The sequence below is a fragment of the Acanthaster planci genome, linkage group LG13 (genome assembly GCF_054643075.1).
Source record: "Acanthaster planci isolate LZ-2023a linkage group LG13, COTS_SCS, whole genome shotgun sequence".
Taxonomy (NCBI): domain Eukaryota; kingdom Metazoa; phylum Echinodermata; class Asteroidea; order Valvatida; family Acanthasteridae; genus Acanthaster; species Acanthaster planci.
In genome coordinates, this window is record NC_141789.1 from 6192703 (window position 1) to 6215644 (window position 22942).

At 42.1% G+C, this 22942-nt stretch overlaps 1 protein-coding gene across 3 annotated transcripts in view; it reads right to left on the reverse strand.

Annotated features, from left to right (window-relative positions):
* Positions 1 to 22942, reverse strand: part of anapc4 (anaphase promoting complex subunit 4) — a 123661-nt gene that overhangs the window by 19532 nt on the left and 81187 nt on the right. For 2 of the 3 annotated variants that reach the window (XM_022229819.2, XM_087144835.1), the window contains exons 14-18: positions 21722 to 21787; positions 16363 to 16608; positions 15624 to 15733; positions 3604 to 3705; positions 2669 to 2761 (exon numbers count right to left, since the gene is read on the reverse strand). In XM_022229819.2, the coding sequence (XP_022085511.2) occupies positions 2669 to 2761; positions 3604 to 3705; positions 15624 to 15733; positions 16363 to 16608; positions 21722 to 21787 (617 nt within the window). The remainder of the gene's footprint in view (positions 1 to 2668; positions 2762 to 3603; positions 3706 to 15623; positions 15734 to 16362; positions 16609 to 21721; positions 21788 to 22942) is intronic. The other variant, XM_087144836.1, reaches the window with a different exon arrangement.

The following is a 22942-nucleotide window of genomic DNA, read 5'->3' on the forward strand; positions in this document are numbered from 1 at the left end:
GCCTTGCTTTAAAAAAGAACTATACCCGTAGCAACCAAAGAACTACATCTGTAGCAATGAAAGCATGAACAGTACCCAGGTGTGTATTTCAGCTCATAGCATAAACCTTTATCTGTCATTCTCGAACCCGTTGAACCAAGCTATGTACTAGCTACAAATTTAATAGGTTAAGAGAACGAAGATGCAAATAGTCAGGTGCCCTTTTAAATGCCGGTATATGTTACGTCCTGTATGTTGTCGGTAAGCACATTTTAACATCACACATGATTTGCAAATAAAACACTGATGACCTGCTCTTCTCTTGGACAAGAAATTTAAAGAATTTCTTGACTAAGCTGATTCACTGAGCACTAAAAAGAGCGAGAAATACAGCACGAACATTTTCTCCAGTTGTGGCGGTGACAGAGGCACAACATTGTCGGCAGTGGAGGGAGTAACATAGCTCTAAATGACATTTTGTGGAGGCTTTACATGGAAGTACATCAGGTTGATGACAATTACTACAGCAATAAATCAATTCAATCTATCAGGTATGGGTTCATTTCAGAGACAGAGAAAGCAACCCAGTTGACATTGTGAAAGTTGGAGAGACACAATAGGTGCCTCAAAGCGGTGCTTGTTCACTTGAAGAAAGTTGGAAAGGGGTATGTGAAACATAAAAATCCCATTACTCCAGAGGACGTGGACAAAATAAATGCTTTGCCTGTGACGAATATTGCCACACCAGCTGGTCTTCAAAACAAGGTGTTCACAGACATTATCATTTATTTCAGCAATCGAGGTAGGGAAAATTTAAGAGACATAAAAAAGACAGACTTTAAAATACATACTGATTTCAACAGGCTGCAGTATATAACAAAATGTGACCACCTCACGAAAATAAGAGGGAAAAGACAACAAAAGCTAAGCAGATCTGATGTATAAAGTGCCGGGAACCCCCGCCGTCCAGTGAACACATTTCTCCTGTACACACAGAAGCTGCATCCCAACGGTGAATCTCCTTGGCAAAGACTGAAAGACAACTCTTACACCAGCTCTCAGACACATTGTACTGTAATGTTTCATCCTCATTCTCTTCGAGTTCCTGTCTTTTTTGCTTACCGAAGAATTCCTCCGTTTTTTTTGCGAAGCCATGATCAATTACCAGCTACAAACATGGTACAACCGAGAATTTATAACCCTACGCCAGTATTGTGCTTTGACATGACTACGAACAAGATTAGGCCGAGCGCAAACTTTGCCTGTGCATGTGCATACCAGTGAATACACCAAACACTGAGCTAGGGTTAGAATTACGTGGCGTGGAAATTAGGCCGTTATCGTCTTGTAAACATTGAGAATCAGTGCTTCACATTTCAAAACACAGAAAAGTGTGAACTTTTATTCAGGAATGTGAACAAAATACAAAATATTGGCAATACTTTTATTCAATCTGGGGAAATTCGTGCTGGGCGGCAGAGTTTATTTCGGACCTACGTTCCGAGCACAAATTTTCAGTGCCGGGCTGGCCTGCCAAGTGCCGTCCATCGTGGCTAGAACACTGGCCACAACATGTGGCCAGTGTTCTAGCCACCCTTCAAGTTAATATGGACTACCTCAGTGGTGGGGGGGGATCCTGCTGTACATGTTTTTGGTTGACCTGTCCTGGAAAAATGGGTACTGTGCAAGAACAGTAAATTTGACTTTCACAAAATTGGTGTAAAAATGACCAAAAGGAGTTACTTAGAAACTGCTGAAGGTCTAGTACGTGAAAAAAAGCACTGTGATAATGTGAGGAAGAATGTCGAGGGGGTAGGAGGATTCTGACTCCCTTGCCTCTTTTAGGATTTAGCTCGCCACAACCAAGAACACTGTACTTGATACAACAATGGCACATGGGTGACATGGTTTTTATGTATACCTGTATGTATACATAGAACTAAACATTACACTACACACATTTAAATTATGTACATGTACAAAGTATACACATTCATATACATTTTCAATTTTGTCATTGTTCAAATAAACTCGAAAACTGTAAGAGTGCCCATCCAAAATCTTTCTGGAAACGTTGGTTACATCTTAAGCTCACAATGAAAAATTACACATTTTGTTAAATACGCATATTCATAAATCAAGTCAAAGGTCATATTTTGAATAATCTTTCTGTGGAAAGTGGGATGATTTTGATAATTTTATATATGATTGCCTGTCAAGAGCTTTAACCACTTGCTGCCGGGGAACCCCATTTCAAGCACCACGCAGAGCTAGGGTGCCCCAAACGGGACAAATTAAAGACCTGGTCCGTGTAACAAAAGACCGTACTCAGAACAAAAGTCCTGCTGGGAATTACCCTCATTTTTTGGCTTGCATTTTGCGAAGGTAATCTGTCACTGTTTTTAAACAGTATACCACTGTGGCTGTCCCAACAAAGCAGATTAAGGTAGTAAGTCAAAAGTTTGTTAACCAGTATCTCAAAAACCGATTGACCGATTGACATAAAATTTTGGTTCTGGGGGTTTCTGAAGGAATCCAATCAGCACACTGAATTTTGTTTCAATCCGTGACAGTCAGGTCCAAAAGCTTGTTGAATAGACACAGAATTTATCCTAATGGTCAAGGTGATTGGTTTATTCTATAAGTTTTTCTGGTGCCTTCAGCTAAGTTTAAACCTGTGTGTCATTACCTTTGTGAGTGATGGGATACAATGCCATCACTGTAGTCTCCAGTTCCCAGAGAAGAGAAACGCAAACACAGAGCACCAGTTGGAGCTTGGGTTCTACAAGGACCATAAGGAAGAATCACTGTCTGATCAACGCCTGCCTGATTAGAGATTTGTGACACCCCACACCCACTCTACATTACTTATTGGCCAATGAAAATAGTCTTAATTGCCCATTCTTTAGTGTTACAGGATTTTAAAATATGATTCTCATACAAAGCGAGAGTGAAGGAATAACATCTGACACTTGACACTGACTGGTTTTCTTTTAATATGTCCTTTGTATGTCTTTATACTGATTTCAAGAGCTGTCTGCTTTTTTCTAAGGGAATGCCACATTTGTGTATTTCTGTTAGGAATATTCTTTCTGGATTCACGATATAGGAGGAAACCAATGGAATCAGGACAGAAAAGCTAAACAGTATGTTGAATTAGCTTTCTTTTCTTCCTCTGAAAACACTTATGTGGGAGGAATGAATTAAAAACAATGAATACATGTTTGCCGATCAAATAAAAATAATCAGGAAAATCAGATTACCTACCAGCTGTTTAAAAATTAAATGTTTTGTGAGCTTTCCTTATATACAGATATTGTGTTACCTACATATGAACAGAAATGACTCTGTTTTGTTGTTTGCATGTTGGATAAATCCTTGCTTTTTCAAGAAAAACAGTAAGAACTGAACTCAAGATATATGAGTCAAATGAAAGTGGGGCAGCAGACCAGAAAATTGTGGCATAAGCCATCTCTGTATGAGGTCCTAATTACTATGTTTTAAAATGGGACTGATTGCATTCTTCTTGCCTGTGTCTGCATTGAGTCATTTGTCATAATGCTGACGTAGTTACTCTCATCCCTCTCATTGCACATAGTCTGTTTTCACGATTAAAGTACTTACTCATCTCGCAAACAGGGCTGTCTGATAAGATACATAACTTCTGTTGGTGCTTCCTGTACCATCAGCACAGTGTATATGAAGGGTGTCTCAGAGTGAGGATGCCTGAGCAGCAAAACGGAAGGTGAAGGTGAAATTATCCAAAGGCAATCAACTATTCTCTGAAATCTATGAATATAATTTCCAATTGTGTAAAGGTTTTACCTGCCACATACTTGGAATTATGGGGCTGAAGAGAAGAGACTAACCATATATTATTGTCCCTGTTAACAGGGTTTGCACCACCTTTTGAAGAAATGGTAGATTCATTTGTTCATAAAAATGCAAATTAGCCCTAGCATGAAGGGTATACCCCCGAGCCCCTGAGCATGTCTCTGTAGATCTAAGATACCTTTGACCTGTCTGAGGAATCAAAATGGGTGGGATGCTGAAGAAAAACTGAGATATCTGCGACTGGAGGTAAGTCTGTCTTCCTTGGCCTTATATAATCCCAGTTATCACCTTTTATCATAAATTTATGGTAAAAGATATTATTCACAGTGACTGTCCCCACTCTTTGCCTGCTGCGTGGAGTCTGAATTGATCAGTTGCATTGGTCCTCTTTCCAAACAAACCTTTTCGGCCTCTTGTTGCGGCTTTCACACACAAGCACAGCTGGTCTGCGTTGGGCTGTGTTTTCATGCAATGCAAGGTCAAAGTTCACTTTCTTTTCTGGATTAATTATGCAAACGGAGAGTGGGGCACATACAAATTGCAGTTGCACGTATGTAAATCAGAAGTCGCGCCTATACAAATTGGAAGTCGAGCATATGCTAATTGCCTTAGACTAACTTTGGACCAATGAAAAGTGTTACTGTGGTGTGGGGCTGCCTTAATTGGCGGGAACCGCAATCAGTTCGTTCCTCTGTCACAGCCTTCTAAACGTGTTGACCTTTATCAATTTTCTGGAATATTTAGTTAAGTTTTTGTGGGGTAATTCAGACACTGAGCAGTTTGATTGACAACGAACACATCAACCGCTGGCTAGATTTACCGACACTGATGTTAAAGAGGCAGAAAAACGGTCAAAATACACCAACTCCTTGGCCTCGGGAAGTCGACCAATAGCAACGACCAAGCCAGCCAGAACCCGCTGTAATTGCCCGGCAGTTTTACCCCTTCCACCTCCAAGTTCTACTGCATGTCTGCAGATTCCTACACCAGTGTCCACTCAGGCGGACAATGTCATATTCTCCCAAGCTGCCGCATTTTTTTCTGTGGCTTCAGTTCCCCCGTGTTTGGCATCTCACTCTGCTGGGCATCCGGACAATCATTCATTCAGTTTGGGAGGAACTCGTGCTGCTAGTACTACTGAATCACAGGTTCCTTATGCCTTTGGGGGGATTTCCCTGGTCTTTCGGGCCGCGCACTCCAAAGCGATGCCCATCCATATTCATCTGAAAGTGGGACATTTTGCTAGTAAACTTGGCAAAGGTGTTCACTGATGACCAGTCTGCTGTGACTAAAATTTGAGATGTAGGGTCCCTTACTCTTGCTGCTGCAGAAGAAGAAGCTGTATGGGTGGAATGCACCTTATAATGGGAGACATCAATGCTAGCAGATGCCATCACTATTTTCAGCCACCGGGCAATAGCTAATGAAACTACTGAATGATAGGGTTTTCCACATGACAGAAATAGCCTGGAATATCTTTGAGCGTATAGGCATCTAAGCAATCCTCTACACTAAATACGTGTATACACATTCAATGCTGAAAAGACATGTTAGGGTCTGCCAGATACCAGCTGAGGAACATTTAGACTGGCTGACTGGTGCAAATTCAAATGCTGTCCTAGATTTCTTCACGATGAAAGTCCAGAGTGCATAGTGACGAGCGACGCCCTGCTTACACCAAATGTGCAATGTGACCAACTTTAGCATGAAAAGCTTCCAACTGAGCTTCCCATTTGAAGGAAGTGAACCAAGGTAACTTCAGAACTTTCCCAACATCCAAAATTGAATAAATATCTAAAAAATTCCAAAACTTCTGCTAAAGGTGCTTGAACTGGATCAATTTGTCACTGATGAAACAATCAACTCCAAGGATGCCAGGCTGACTTAAATTGAGCATTTGTTCCCTTCCTCCATGAGGACATGATGATTGAGGACACCGTCTGCCAGAGTCCTCTTGCTCCAATAGATTTTCTGGTATGCAAGCTGCCAGCTGCATCACTTTTTGCATGGGGTGTTGTTGAAGGTTTGTGACATAACCGAGGGAGATCTGGGCGCTATGGTACCAGCAATGGTGTTTGCACTGTCTGCTTCAACAACAGTGGATACCATAGTTGAAGTTTTCCACACTGGTGCAATTAACAGCACTGTGGCCTCTTCTACTTAAATTTTTTGAACGCACCTTGAGAGTAGACTAAATGGAGGAAACAGATACCCTGCCATGTTGCTCTCAATGGTGGTAAATGCATCCACTTGCCATGCTTGTTTATCTAGGTGCCACAGTACAAACCTTGGAATCTGTCACTTCAGCCGTGACACTAACAGATCTACAGGGCATTGAAATATCATTTTGTTTCTACCACTGCTCTAAACGTTTTGGGAAGGAGATGCCACTCTGTGTTGTCACCGAAGGTTAGTCTGCTACAACATAGTGAACTCCTGGTAGAAATCCTCTGACAATTTTATTCCCCTGTGCAGACACCATGTCCAGATCTAACTACAAGGGATGAGAACTTGTCCCCCCTTCGTGACTAATGTAGGAAATGACGGTGATGTTGTCAACCTGTAGTTGAATGTGTAACTTGCAATAATGGTTCACCAATGCTCAAAGGGTGTAGTCCACTGACAATAGTTCAAGATGGCTGATGTGCTGCTTTTGTTCTATATTGACTGCCTGGTGCCTGAATATGCAAGCACCCCAAACATTGGCGTAATATGTTTGTCTGGATCATTAAATTTGGTGATCAATTGAGAAGTGTCTAGCCATTCCAACTTCTCACACACTGTATCCAGCTTCTCTACTCCTCCTTAGGGGCTTGTGATAGGATTACTCTAGTACTGTATGAACCATTGTGAGCCATGCTGGTGGGTTGGTGTTGTCTATGGTAGCTGCTGGGAAACTGCCATTGGACCTCAGTGTTTGGGAATTGGGCTTGGAAATATTCGATGCGCCCAGAACCAGCTGGCGGGGGAAATATTTTGCCCCTAGTGCAGTGCCACTCTGCACTATTCTTGACTGTGATGCAATATGGTGGTGAAGGGAACTGAGCATTCGGATACCGCCCACTCTATAGCCCAGACCTTGAAGTGTGGCGTGGCTAGCCCTGGACTGGACAGGGAATGGTTCAGCCAGCAGGTGTTAGAACAGAATCTCAAGTATAGTGTACAATGCCACTCGATCATGTGCAGACCAACTCTTGTTGGTTTTGGGGAGAGTGGGGCCACAGAACAAACGCCACACTACCTTGCGTGCTCCGACAGTCCCAGGGTAGCCCCGTTGACCCTACAGATCTAATAGGAAGGTGGGGGACAGTGGAACAAATTGCAGCACCCCCACCATCCCAGGTCGCCTCATTGACCCCATGTAGAATACTTGATGTTTGAGTAGCATAGGGTCAACGTGGAGCCTATGAAAATGCACGCACAGAAAGAGAAAGAAAATGCCACAAAACAACAAATACACACACTCAATCATGAATAATAAGGAATGTACATTTATTGCAAAATGCTATAATTAATCAAATTAACACAGGAACGTGTAGCGAAATTGAAAACTCAAGAATTCAAAGATGCCAAAATTGATATGTCTGTTCAGAATCATGCTAAGGAAAAGAAGGGTGAACATGGCGGCTGGTCCACTATGCATCATTGGACTAGAGGGCGCACTATGGTTGATCAATTTTTTAGTGAATGGAATGAAACTCCAAGAAAATACAGTGAATGTTTGTGGTAGGTTGAAAGCAAAAGACCAACAGAACCTAAAAAAGCTCCTGCAGTGAGTAAATCTTTCACAAATTTTATTCCTTTCATTTTGAAGTGTTGTATCTCATAAACTTACGCAAAGAACAAAAGTTAGTCACTAGGTGGAGTTCTTCAGCTTTTTGAGAATCAAAACAAACATGAAATAAACTGTTGAATCACTGGTTCTTCCACAGTGACTGCCCCTTTCATAACATAAAATTGAGCGTTCATTTCTGTTATCGGTATTCTGTTTTGTGATTGAAAGGGAACATCTAAAAATTCAATCTTTTGACCCACTATTGACTGAAGTGTCCAACTACCTGTTGTAAGAGATCTCCAGTTTTCAACAAAATATTGCAGAACCCTTGATGGGATTGCTGCCCCGAAACTTTCTGTTCACTGCAGAGTAATATGGATAAGACATATTCCCCTTGTACGGTCCTGTAGTAGATGTAGCACTCTTGGTCACTTTTGCTGCCAATTTATTTGCTTTAACCACTTCATGCCGGGGCATTTTTCAATGTTGATGATGCTGGGCCGGCATGACTATCATTTTTTCCGTTTTCAAAATCCTTCAAAAATCCATCATTTCATTTAACGGTCGTTTATAGCCGCACAAAGTAATCTTTAGGCACTACTCTAAGTTGGCAGGTGACCTTCATTGACGCCCGAGTATTTCAGCCAGGCCAGCAGCCTTGTAAACAGAGCCCAGATTGAGCGGTGTTGTATAACTGTCTTTTGTTCACGAACCTGGCTCAGTGCACTACTGACCTCTTTTCATAGGGGCCAGATTAGCATGTAGCGGAGCAGTGTGGCTCATGGCTGCAGTGGTGGAGCACTTTTGTCCCCGGTGGTAATCCGCTCGCTCTCAATGCCCCAAACCCTGGTATACGGTTTCAAAATAACGCTGGATTATCACCACTTTTGAGAGTGAAAAATGTCGGTAATGCCCAGCAGCCTGGTCTTTTGTTCGGAATACGCTCTTTTGTTACAGGGCCCTGTTCCCTTTGTACGAGTTTGGAGACCCTGGCCACGCATATAAAGCATACGTCTCCAATTCTGGAGTCCCCGGCAGGAAGTGGTTAATTCTCTATGCATCCTCTATGTCCTTTTCTACCAAAAAGACGGCTCAATGATACTGAATTTCATTTAAGACGGTCAAATCTCTTATCAAGAAGCTCAGCAGAGGCATGTTGTCTTGACAGATCCAGACTCTGACTTGCAGACCCAAGCAGTACCAGCAATGAGGTGACATGGTCTTTAACCATACTGGTACCAACAGTCGCTGGGCAAGATGGATCCACCATAGTATCAAAAAGATGGGTTTGAGGCAGAGTTGCTTTCAGTGTAAAATTATGTGAATCTGTGCGCTTGTCATCTTGAGAAACCAAATACTCTAGAAGGAGGATTTTACCAGACTTGGTAACTCTAGAGGTTTAAAATATGGTTCCTTTTAACTAGAACTTGATAGGCTTGAGTCTCTTCTTTGAATTCCTCATGTCCCAATTTGTTCATCTTCTCACTGCAGGTCTTCTCACTGGGAAAGGACTTCATTTGTCACTGGCAAACAGGTGTCTTACAAGGGGTTACAAAAAGCACTCGGATAAGAACCTGATACAGTTTCTGTGTCTCTGCCTGTCTCTATGTGATTCCAACACTCGCGGAGTTCAAATTTGTGTGCTTGCCAGAGCCTAAGTTAGGGCCGGCGACCATTTAGATCCCGTTTGAAAAGGGCCTCCCGGTAACCCACCCTGTATAATGCCTGCCCGGTATTCAGGCTACTCCAGGCCGGTATCAGGCCTGTCTGCACATTGGCATTTCAAATTCCCTGATGAAAGACTTCCCCCACCATGCTTCCACAGATGAATAGGGGTCTGAGCGGATAAGTGTAAACACTGTATAGAGTTGAAGGATTAAAAACCACAAGCAGGTTCCTTCTGGGATAGATTACATGTATCGGTACTTGCAAACAATTGACCCCAGGATGGAGAGGTTCGAGATCAACAACCAGTCCAGCATCCCAGGCCAGTAGCCAGGCCGGTATGAAAGGGGTTTTTGCAACAGGGCGAGCTTACCAGGGGGCCCTTTTCAAACCGGGTCTAAATGGTCGCCGGCCCTTACTGCCCAAAACAATACTTGTTGTAGAAGGAGAACTGCAATGTTACAACATATGTTGCTGCTGTACATGTACATGTACTGTACTCCCAATCACACATTCGATCTGCATAGTGTATGTCAATGTTGGTTGGTTCTTGATCTAAACATGCATTCTTAATGCACCGTACATGGACACTAGGGCCTTTTTCTAAACTGCAGCTTAGGCTCCATTTTTTGCTGCTGTGTAAATGAAGCCTGAGATGGAGCTCATTCTGGAATTCAAGGGTGTTGCTGTGATTTAGAGTGTGTCAGAAATAGTGCGATTTATGCAGCAGGGTGTCTCGCGACTATTAAAACCCCCTATGGACGTCATGATATCTGTGGCTGAAACCCCTTGGAGAAAACCCTGATAATGTCAGTTGAGTGATTCCTGAATAATTACAAAAAAGTACATGTACCTGTTACATCAACTGTGTGTTAGTTGTTCTTCTGCATGGTGTGTGTGATGCATTTAGCGCAGTTAGTGTAGTTGTAGTTAGCATTTCACACCCCGCTTTCTGCCATCAGCCACTGCCGCTGGCTAGCCCCGTTTTGGGGTGAAAAGGGAGCCAAGTGCGTAAGTCTCCCCTGCCAGTACATAGCCTCTCCACCATCAAAACACTTACAGTGCCTCCCCGTGGCAACACAAGGTAACTGGGCATCTTGCGACCCCAGGCTGAATCTGCAAGGGATCTCGGAGCAGCAGTGGGCCCCAGTGGCATGGTGCGCAGGCCCGCCGGTGTGCGGACATGTCCTAGCACTGTGCCAACCACTGCCCCAGCTGCAGGTTAAATAGCTCACAACTAGGTTAAGTCAGCCCTAACATGTGAAGATGGATTTCAAGCAGAGTGAGCGGATGAGTTCAACAGTGGATCCAACAAGTGTCACCAAGTGCTGTGGAGCGCTCTAGGGCAAGGATATGACACATAGTGAGTCCTGGTCATCCACTGCAGCCTGGCAGTCTCCAATCGTAACGGTTCCTCGTGCCATTGGATTAAGGCTTACCAAGCCAAGAGCATGGGATTACCCCTGCGCAACGATTCTCCCACTATAAAACATTCTCGCACAGGTCAGTTATGCAACTCATTGATTGATTGATTGTCGTCCCTTCCAAAAGTCCTGCGGCAATGGGTGAGTGACGAAGGCAACAGGTGTTTGGTCAGCAGTTGCTAGTCACAAACCTGCATGCAGACAGACCATGGAGAGTGGTCGCTCTTCTCCTGAACTTCGAGGGCAACCAGGAGAGCTCAGCAGCACTGTGGGCGACTGGGCAGCCTTTTTAGGGTAGCACTTCCCACCCTCGTATGAGAGAGGGGGTTAGAAAAGGTACCCCAAACAAATGCTTTGCCCTCCCAAAGTCTGGTAAGCTTACCGCGGTTGACAGACTCATCCTATCTGCGGTCAGAACAAATTAAATAAAATGAAATGAAAACTCATCATGGAAGCCTGGAATGTCAGAATGCTCCTCGGCCGAGCCAACACAAGCAGACCTGAGAGAAAAACAGCGCTAGTAGCCAGGGAATTCCAGCGCTACCGTGTCGATATCGCTGCACTCAGTGAGACTTGCTTTGCCGACGAGGGATCCCTGAAGGAAGAGGGAGGTGGATACGCCTTCTTTTGGAAAGGGATACCGTATGTTGAAGACAGGATCCATGGAGTAGGATTCGCCATAAGGTCAACGCTTTCTAAGAATCTTCCTGCACTTCCAGTTGGGTGAACGACTCATTGAACTTCGCATCCCCCCCAGTAAGAGCAGGAATCTTACTATCATTGCTGTCTACGCACCCACACTCACAAGTACGGATAACACCAAAGAAGAGTTTTACCAGCTCCTCGATGAGACCATCAAATTACCCCCCAAGCCGACAAGCTTGGTGATTTTAATGCGCGAGTGGGCAGTGACTTTGGCAGCTGGGAGAGAGTCCTCGGGCGCCATGGAGTGGGCAACATCAATGACAATGGACTGCTCCTCCTCAGCAAATGTGCGGAACGTGGTTTGTGCATCACCAACACCTTGTTTAGGATGGCGGACAAATACAAAACCACGTGGATGCACCCAAGGTAAAAGGATTGGCACATGATAGATTTTGTGATTGTATGCCAACAGGGCATCAGGGACATCCGCATGACCCGTGCCATGAGAGGTGCCAGTGCTGGCCGGACCACAGACTGGTAAAAGCCATCATGAATTTGTACATCCCACCGCCACACAGAAATAAGTCGAAGGTTATCAGAGCCTCCTGTAACATAGCCAAATTGAAGGATGAGTCTTACTTCACCAAGTTCCAAGAGACTCTTGATGAAAATCTTCAGGAGGGCCTTCCCTCTGACAGTGATGCCATCAGGAAATGGTCAGTCTTCAAGACCATCATCACTGAGACGGCGAGGGAGGTGATTGGTCTGAAAATAAGGACTCACCAAGACTGGTTGGATGAGAATGATGAAAACATCAAACCATCCTTTCTGCCAAGAATAGCAAAATGATCCCACCTCAATAGCAAAAAAGAGCAAAGTTTAAATCCGCAATAGAGTCCTGAACCAACCTAACACACACCTAATGACAAAACTCAAAAGTCTACAAATGCCGTGGTTCTCCCCCTCTCTCCTCTACGGATGCGAATCCCGGACACCATATCGCAGGCACATTAAGTGGCAAGACTGCATAACTAATCTGGAGGCCCTCGACTGTGCGAATTCTAGCAGCATAGAATCGGTGCTCATCAAGGCCCAGTTGAGATGGGTGGGGCACGTTATTCGCATGGAGGAGCACCTGATGTATGGTGAACTGGCGTGTGGAAGACGTAAGCAGGGCAGGCCAAAAAAAGAGGTTTAAGGACTGTGTTAAATCCAACCTCCTGCTGTTCAATATACAACCAAAGGACCTAGAGTCCCATGCCAGCAACACACCTTTCTGGAGATCGCTCGTGTGCAAGACCAGCTCCAGGTTTGAGGAGGCTCGTCCACAACACCTGACTGTAGCGAGAGATAAATGCCACCACAAGCGAGACAGCCAGCCTAGGACTGATGACTGACTTCCAGTGCTCCCATTGTTCTAGACTCTGCACATCCAACACTGGTCTGCGCAGTCATCTCCGGGTTCACCAAGTTGCAAAACGATGACGTCATCTTCGAATCAGAAGGACCACAACCACATGTACATCTGCTTGGTGTCTGTATATGACATGCATGTTTTGTGGTGTAAGTGTGCTGAACCAGGTCATGATTCCATAGCATGGATGAATGATGTAAGCATGGGGTATTTATACAATTCACGATGTAATTTGTGCTGTTATTTATACCTTTCTGGAATGAAATTTGAGTACATAATCATTGCTTTTTAACATTTTTAAGCGTACTCGAAATTGCTCAAGTAACTTTGTATGTAGCTTTTAAGCTATCTAAACTTGCAAATGGCGACTGTACGGTGAAACACAATTGCATTGGTAAAAATTTGGTCGCATTTGCAACTAATTTAGGTGCTTTTTAAAGCATTGCATATGGCGGAGGTATGGGCCTCACAAAAACACAAAAGTGTATTTTATGAGATCTTATGATCACTCTTTGTGATGAAAAATGAATACGGTCAGGGACATGTGCGTGTACTTGAGTTTCAATCCTCTCGGTCAACCTTTTGTCTTATTTTAAAAAATAAGTTATCTCACGTTATATAATATACATGTAACATGAGAGAGATGGGTATTACAGCATGGTCATGTTTGTGCTCGACTCATGAAGTCTACACATTTACTCCTGTTCCTGATTTTTATGCATTCTTACTAGATTACGTTTACCATTTTATTGCTCTGTCTCTATTAGTGACATTCTTTGCTGTTGGGATGGAAAACTACTCATCGTGATCTGTGTAGTGTGTGCCACAGTTGGGACTAAAATGTATTACTTTGCCCTGCATACCTGTGTTGGAAGGATTCAAGTTCTCAAATGTCTTTTTTTTCACACTTCACAGCTGTTAACACTTTGCTTTTTATTAAGCCTCAGTATTCAACAGTATTCTTGCTTTGTCTATTACACTGTACATAAAAATGTACATTTAACTGATACATGCAGTAGAGTCACATTCATAGGATTAGTGGTCCTGTAAATAAGGAGAGGTGCTTTACAATGGAGTTAGAGTTTCAGCAGTTTAGACTTGTTGTTTAAGCCCTTTGCACATGACGACAAAAAACTTGCAAGGCTTGAGACACAATTTTGGAGCGGGCATTGTTTACTTTACAAACCTTGATCATGTCCTTTCACACAGCACCGTGTAACATTTTGCAAGCATTCCTTGAGACGTGAACGCTTATTCCGCGGGTTGCCAGTGAACTCCACACTTACTAAGCGCAAATACCGCAAGTATCAGCACAATGTGAGGTCAAAGTTGGAGACCATTGATGAAAAATGGCTGACGCTACATCGGCAGAGTCAAACTTGCAGACGAAAAAAACGTTCTCCCGAAACTGATGTTTCAGGGAGTACCAAGAAGCAGAAAAGTTCCAAGAAGGGCTGGGAGCATGATGAGACTCTCAGCCTTATAACTGCCATGGAAAACGTGGTGATTAAGGCGAAAATGGACGGCATGGTCCGCAATAGCCACGTGTGGCAGGAAGTCGTGGGAGGTATGCCTGATTGCACCGGCAAGCAGTGCCACGATCGCTGGACATACCTGAAATGAAGTTAAAGGGCGCGCGCATTCTGTGTAGGGTTGGAGGTCACTATGCATGCACACTGTGTAGGTTATCTCAGGGGACATTGTACAATAAACAGTGCGTCCATTCACACGACCATTTCTCATGGGTTGCTTGAGAAATCTTCAGCTAGCGGAAGATTTTGTCATAGGTCCAGACCTCCTCCAAAATATCTCAAGGAATGCTTGTCAATCTCAAGCATTGGCGACCTTTCACACGGTGGCACTTTTGTAAGATTTCTCAAGCATGAGAAAATTTCTCAAACCTTGCAATTTTTGGGGGGTCTTGTGAAAAGGGAGAGCCAGATGCTTTGTGTGAACTAGCTATGGAACTAGGGACAGGTCAATTTATTTTGTAAACTTATAACATTTACCTTGTAGTTAGCTTTTAAAGTTACTTTTTACGTATGACCGTCAATCTTTTTCATGTACTCATTTATTTTGTTTTTTTGGGGGAGGTTTGATGTTGCAGGTTGTCAAAGCTGTTGTGTTTATTGTTTTGCAACCATCTAATGTGCTGTGTTGGCTTTCTGTTTTTTTTTTTAGGTTTTCGTTTTTTGTTGAAATTCAATCATTTTTTTGCTTATATTTGCTTGACTTTATATTTTTGTTGAATCTACGCTCCAACTTCTTTTGACCAGCAAAGTTTCATTTTTTTTTTTTTAGTTTGATGTAATTTAATTAAGAGCATTTTTTTTGAAGATCAAAATTAATTTAGTCTCATTCTGCCCAGATATCACACTGGTTCTTCATTTTTTAGATCACAAGTTTGATTGAGTTTATGGTTAAACAATTCTTTTTTTTTAAATCTTTGTTTGGATTCTGTTGAGCATTGCCCCGGAGCAATACATTTTGGAATTTCATTTTTTTTCCCTCCTTTCTCTAAAATTTGCAGTCGTTTGCCTCCACCTAATTTTCCTTGCAACTCCTCCCGACCCGATCAAGTTTTTTTTAGCAAGTTCCCCAAATGCTGGTTTGTTTTTTTAGTTTATTTAAATTTAGTTTAGGGTGCCATTTTTCCGTGCTACAGGCACATTATAAATTTTCAATTATTATTATTATTATAATTATGGTGTTTCTGTAAGCCCTCTCCTGAATTATTTCTGTCGTTTGTTATATGGTTACCCAATTGGCCCTGGTAACTGCTTTGACATCTAGAAGTCGGTGCCATGTGACCTCAATACACTTGATTTTGCACACAATTGTGTATGGCCTTTACAAATTATCTGGTTTCACCCATGGGCTAACTTACTGATTAACTGCAGCATGGCGAAGTTCCTTCCTATTGCTCTCATTGCCTTGTGCTGAGTGTGTGTACAAAGGCACTATTTCAAGGCATCTCACTGACTGGCCCACTGCCACCTGTCAAAATAAAAGCATTATTCCTTCAATACACAGTAGTTTAATTCCAGGTTTCATTCCATTGGATGGTTTGAACAGAAACTATGCAAAACTCCAACAGAAATTCACAAAATTGGTATTTTACTGTTTTAATCCTCGAGTCCCAAACTTTTTAAAATGCCCCAGAAATAATTTCCAGCCCCTTTCCATTTTGTCAAAGCTGCCAATGCTCTTTCTACAAGCAACACTGAAATTCTTAGGAAAACTTACAAAATGGGCACGATGTAGAAATTGCCATGCTGGTAATGTAGCACATCTTTCAATGGCATCCCTATTCTAAAATTCACTTTCCTCCAATTGTGGAACTGCTCCAAAGTAAAACTGTGCAGTTTCTGACTTATTTCTTATATAACATATCGTTTGTTTCAATCAATGACAAAAAAGAATGACACATGCATGAATACTGATGTGCATCTATGCAAAGACCAGCATCACTGAGTGAGACGAGTCAATAAATGGGAACTTCAAGACTACAAAGTAAATGCCATATATATCAACCAACCTTTCTATTAACTTGGAAAACGCTGAGTCTCATTCTTATTTAGAGCTTATCTCAGCACAAACTGGACATCCTAGTGGCATTTACTTACTGCTGGCTTGGTAAGGGCATCTCTGATAGCTTCTTCCATATTATCAAAGAGCTGCAGCAGTGACTTGGTAGGGTGATGCTTGTACAGCAGTGGACTACTTTTAAGATAAGGACTACTGTCAGTGCTCGCCTGCCAGGTCTCAACATTAGGTGATGGGACCAGTAGGAACTGTAAGTCCTGACGTTTCAAATACTGACCAACCCGTTCCAGAGTGAAGCCAGACTGCTTTCCAGTCTCACCTAAATCCTGTTACACAAAAGCAAAATGGAAATTAAACACTTTCTCATGTATCAAAATTGCTCTCTTTAAAAGAATATGCATTTCTTAGAACACAAAAATTGACTTCTTGGAGGAGCATAGTAAATCTAGCCTCTCTAGGTGATCTGATGTCTAGGCCTGTGCTGGGTACCCGGGTACCCGCCCGTCGATTTCAAAACCTGGTTCCATTTTTCCGGGCCGGGTACCTGTAAAAAAGTAAATAAATTAGGAAAAAACATTCATGCATAAAATGTCTGTGAAATTTCTTACTGAAGGACAGACTTCATGGAAAACCACCGTGCCGATGAAAACCCGGTCCCGCGGTCATACATGAAACTTGAATTTTGGAGATCGACAGCTAATTTTGTTACCCACTCCGCCCATTGTACCGCAAGTTGTTTTCCTAGTTCTGGAATTTCCTAGTTCACAAGAGCGAAAAAACCACTAAAATTCACCGCCGATAGGTCACTTGCTACGTGTGATTTTAAATATTTCTTTAAATTGAATAGTCATATAAACCTTTGCATCTAATGTCTGCTAATCAAAATGACTTTTTTAGAGTTTCCGTTTTTGTTAATTTACCGAAAACTGCAAGCTTTTCCCCCACTCTCGGATCGCGCGGATCACGCAAAGTCGTTGCGAAGTCAATTACACGGGCGCAGCAAAAATGTATGTGACGTAATGGGTTCGTCAACTGTGCCACGCGGGGAGGGTAACGTTGATAGCTCACTGTACAGTTGAAAAGTAAGTCGAGTCAAACCTTACGCAATTTCTACATTTTTAATTCATTGGAATTCTTATTTTTCATCTAATTTTCTCAAAATTAAAAGATTCTCTATTAGAAAAGCAACTTTTTACAATGGTTTGGACTGTAAATGGATTTCTCGTATGGTTACTTTTTATTTGTGAAGACGTTTTTGTCTCGATCCTAAACCAATCCAGAACTAGGAAAGGTGTCATCGTCACTTTCGTCAATTGATCCTGTGAGTCCAAATATAAAAGCTTAGATTTTGAAAAAAAAATTGAAGTATATCCAAAACACAAAGTTGACTTCTGACCATATTTCACTCGAATTTGAGGATTTTTTGGCTGCAGTCTTACTGAATAATTTTCGCGATTCAGAACTAGGAAAATGACTGTACCAAACCTATATGAACAAGAGACCGAAGGAGTTTTATCTTATGAGGGGGAAGCGCTGTTGATGTACACTTGCACGACTGTATTTGTAACTATCAAACCCTGTCGGCCTAAATGACTTTTGTGCGGAAAAAGTAGTGCTTACTGTTTGAATTGAGAGTGTTTTTGTGAAAAAAAAAACAATATTAATGAAAATTACTTTATGTCGGGATTGATGACGAAGCGATAGTGTAATATTCCAGCGGTACTGGGACTCCACACGGCGTGTGGTAAGTAGTGATCATGCACAAATTGTGCGGTTGATCGGCCTCTTTTTATAATCAAAGCACTAAATGTGCGCTGCAAACCCAAAGAGTCAGAGAACCAGTTTAGTTAAGTGTTATACCAAGAAATATTCCGTTTCAAATTATTTTTAAATTAAAGCAACTTGAATTTCCTCAGTGATTCAGCGGAACTGTAAATGAGGAATTGACCAAAAAAGCAGGAATGATGTTTTCTGTATGTACTAAAGCATTTCAAATCCAAGTATTTTTTCATTCGAAAAAAAGGAAATGTTGACAGGTGCAAGTCATAATACATTCGGCCAATCAAATGTCACTTGTCGAAGTACTTATACATTAAAATCTTGACAATTTGAACCTCAGGGGAATGGAGTTATCCTGAAAAAGTATTTATTAAACTAAACCACTTCATCGTGGTACGTACCTTCGTGTGGCAAAACTTTCGTATCGCTTAGTCATTAAACAACGTGAAGCGCTGCTATTTTTTTCACTTGGGCTTCCCTTATGTGTGGTCACATGACCTTTCTTTTTATGGTCACATGGCCGCTGCAGTGTCAGCGATTGGACTGCCTGAAGGGGACTACAATCGGGCCCGCGTTGCAATCAGATTAGTTTCAGTGTCTTGAAAGCCAGGATTACACTATTTGCTGGTCCTCGTCAGAAAAGAAATGAACTTGCGATGACTCCTAACCCTTTATAGAGTTCCGATACTTTCAACGCCATTTGAAGCATTTTGGTGGTGGTTTTTTTAATCAGAAACTTCAAATTAAGTGGATGTAATGGTGTGGGCATTGTTCGAGTTATGGTGGTATTTTTGTACATAAAAGTTTGAGCCTTTTAACCTGTGACGTACACAGCACTGATGTGGTGTTACTGAACAGGCAGTCAATAATTGTTTTCACCTGCAGATTCGGCACAGTTATAGATCTATAAATACCCAAAACATGCACCTGCACCTCTTGTTAAATTCAGATTGAGAAGTCACTTTTACCTTTCCAAACTTCAGCCTAATGAAAATATTTCCACTTGTATGGGTGGGCATGTACATACACAGGTATGACATACCTGTCCACAACTCCAATACCTGGTCCAGCAAATCTAGACTACACTGATGTGATAATCTGAACAAGGAGGAACCAAGCAACTTGTAAAATTTTACATGTCTGGTGATTGAAGCATTAGTGTATACGGCACAAGAATGTGGGTGCCTTTGCCACATTAACCACTTCCTGCCTGTTTTCAAATTTCTTCAAAAATTCCTAACTTCATTTACTCGACACTTACACCCACACAAATGACTGTCTGGTTCGACTCTAATCTGATAGGCAACCTCTATTGACATCTGGGTATTGCAACCAGGCCTGCCGCCCAGCAAAGAGAGCCCAGAATTGGAAGGTGCTGCATAAGTTCCTTTGTTCCCGAAATTGGCCCAGTGCATTGCTGAATGGCCGTGGTACATTTTCAAATGTGGCCAGATTAGCATGCAGCAGGATTGTATTGTTCATCATTGGAGTACTGGAGCACTTTTGTCCCAGCTGATAATCTGCTGGTGCTGAATGCAGCAAACGGTGCTATCCTGTTTCACAACTGACAGATTACCCCCGCTAATGCTAACTGAAAAATGATGCAATTCCCAGCAGCTCGGTCTTTTTTCGAAGTATGGTCTTTTGTTACAAGGCCCAGCTCCTTTGTCTGATTTTGAATACCCCGGCTATGCATACAAACCCAAGGTACACCGTACTGGGAACGCCTGAGGCAAGTGGTTAAGGGGACAGTTTCTTTCGTAAGAAAGTCAGGACAGAATCGTGGGGGATGCTAAATTGTCTAACAATTTCGGTGCCCATAAGATCTACATTTTAACAAGTGTGTGATCTCTCCTCCCCCGCAGACAGCAGAGTGGGGCAAGACTACTAGAGCCTCTATCTACACATATTTCCCTTGGGCCGTTAGGCCATTTGCTCAAGTTTGCTAAATTGTGATCTGTGGTGTACCTTATAACGACAACAATGCAGAGATTAGCTATACCCATAATCTACATGTACCTTCTTTTCTGTAAGAGCTCTTGCATCTGAGCCGTAGTGAGAGATGGTTGGCAGTGCTATGTGGGTTTACAAGTATTCACCAGTAGACAAGTCCAACAATAGCATCAGCCAATGCAACCTATCATGCTGCTGTTAGTTGGTAGTAGGTAATGGTGAGGACACACAACCTTATGGGATTAATATTAGAAACCTAACTGGAGGAGACATTGATAATATATGTAGTAAAGGTTTGAAAAGAAGATGTTTTCTATCTCTGGAGATAGCCCATGCAGCTCTCAAAACAAAGTATCCTGGTCATTTGTGCAACAGATTTGTATGACTTGTGAGTCGGACTCGAGTCCAACTTGAGTCACATTTTTAATATGTAATACAAAACTGCTGCAAACTGCTTGCTGACTACAATGACCTTAATACAAATCTTAACCTGACGTTTCGATCCTTACAGAATCTTTCTCAAAGGCAAAATGACAAGTGGACGGGACAAACAAGCAAACAGAAAATCAACCAAGCATGGATGAATGCAAGAGGACAAAAGGAAAGGTCAAGAAAGCTGCAGGCTGGATAAAAGGCAAAGGATAAAGGGGAGTGCCTGAAAGGCATGGTTGAACAACAAAGGAATGTAAGGTGGGAAGAGATCAAACAAAAAATACTAAGGATGGAACTGGACCCCAAGTGGAAGGGGGTATAATCTGCAGACAAAAGAGGGGGAAAGAAAAGAGGGTTAATGAGTAATTCCCCTCTTGGATGTTCAGGCGGCGGGGTTGTATGGTGCAGTTCCATTATGCATTGTGATAGATAGAGGGTGCTATACAGTTGATCAAACTTCAGTAAATGGACTGACAGCGTGAGGGAAACATGCAGAGATAAAGGCTATTTGTGTAAGATGCACTCTTGGACCCTGGTAAGAAGTATGTTTGTACACAGTGTACATGTACACCAACAGCACAGAACACTGAAAACCCTAAAATGGGGACCATGACTTGCAGTCACAAGTCATGACACGCTCTGATGTTTGTAGAATGTTTTCTAATTTTTATTTTAACCAAAAACAAAAGAGACAACAGATAATCATTTTGCACACAACTTGAATCTTGGTGAGAAAAAGTAGTCATTTTTTCAGGTCAAAGCTGAACAAACAGCTTGCTGGCTCAACCTGAGAATCAAATGACATATACACAGACTCTGAAATAACATCAATTGCTAATCACATGAAACCAATTCCTCGTGAAAAACACAAAGTCAATGGGATTTGTAGTTTACCTGAAGAAAACACTTCTCTAAGCATCATTAGTAGACTCCGTGGTGACAGCCAACCTCTTTGTCCCAACTAAGAGTGGACAAGAGACTGCTGCCATACATGTGCAGCAACTTTAGATTTAAGTTTGCCATCACCCTGAGATAATTTGGGGAATGTATGTATGTCCCCCAGTTGTCTCATTATAATGTGAATTATAAATACTGCAACAGCACTGATGAGTTGTAACAGATGGTCTCACTGCTAACACATCTGTACTATGATTGAACAGTACTTTGTGCATATTCAGGAAAATAAAAGGAAATTGCCCCAAATCAGAATTTCAAAACTATGGTGGCTTAACTATTGTTGTATTCTTTAATTAGGGTATTCCAGGTTATACTTACACCAATTTCTTCAGAGAAATTTTCTGCCAGGAAATCTGAGATGAAGGTAATGTCCCTCTGCCTCACCTCAATATGAAAGCAAAAGACAAAGTGTATGAAATGAGTGTGATTCAAATAGAAACCCAGAGAGAGGGAAAATGGTTTTCAGGGTTACCACTTTTCTAAGCCCTGAGGTTGGCATTCTATTTGTAATTTACACGAAGTGCAGGAAGTGAAGGGTTGACAGTAAAGCGTACACCTTATGTACAGGGAGGGAACAGGAGAAGATTTATTGCCCCATTAAACCTGTATGATACACATGTACATCTTTAATTACTGAAAACAAAACACAAAACAAAACCAAATTATGGAGTCCTTATCACAAGTACCCCGACAACCGGATTCTACTGTGTTCTTTTCTAAAAACCCATTCCTACTTGACCTACATGCACTATTGCAGGATCTTTCTCTTGATTGCAAAATTGTCAGATTATATTCTGAATTTTGGTAGGTTGAAGTGGGAATTTCAATTACAGGTTTACCCTTACACAGACGCAAATGCACAATACTGTGTAGTCAGTGTTTGTCTGAGAGCTTGCAAAAAACACACAAGCTTTATCCAACCCATTATCTCCTGCTTACTAGCAGCATCAGATTGTAGCAGCGCAGCATCTCAACCACTCGGCCACAGAGCTTGCCGGGATCAGCTGGCCGGTCTGAGTCAGATGTAGCAGCGGGTACCACAAACTATTTCAAGGTGTACTTTGCAATTGGGAGACGTTAATTTTAATAATTACGGGTTCTACCGTTACATGTACAATGACGTATATGCATAGCAGTATACTCAATGTTTGTCCGAGAGCTTGCGAAAAAAATAGCAAGCTTACTAGGGTGGGACTCAAACACACAACCTCCTGCTTACTAGTGCACACGTCATAACCATTCAACCACCAAGCATAAAGTGGGAATGCTAACCAGTAACTGCAACAAGGTGTAATCTGGATACTACAATCTAGCAATCCACACATAGGTCCCATACAGATCCCCAAAGTGGATGATCAGATCCTGCAATTGGTGCACTGTGTTTAGTACAAATGCTGACTTGGATAGATGATTGTAAGCATGTGCTGACGTAGCTGATGCAGCCTAAATCTTGCACTCCCAAAAAAGTCAATGAAATTAATCCAATGCACCACTAAATTCTGTCATTTCTGAGTACTCATCGCGATTCCTAACATCATT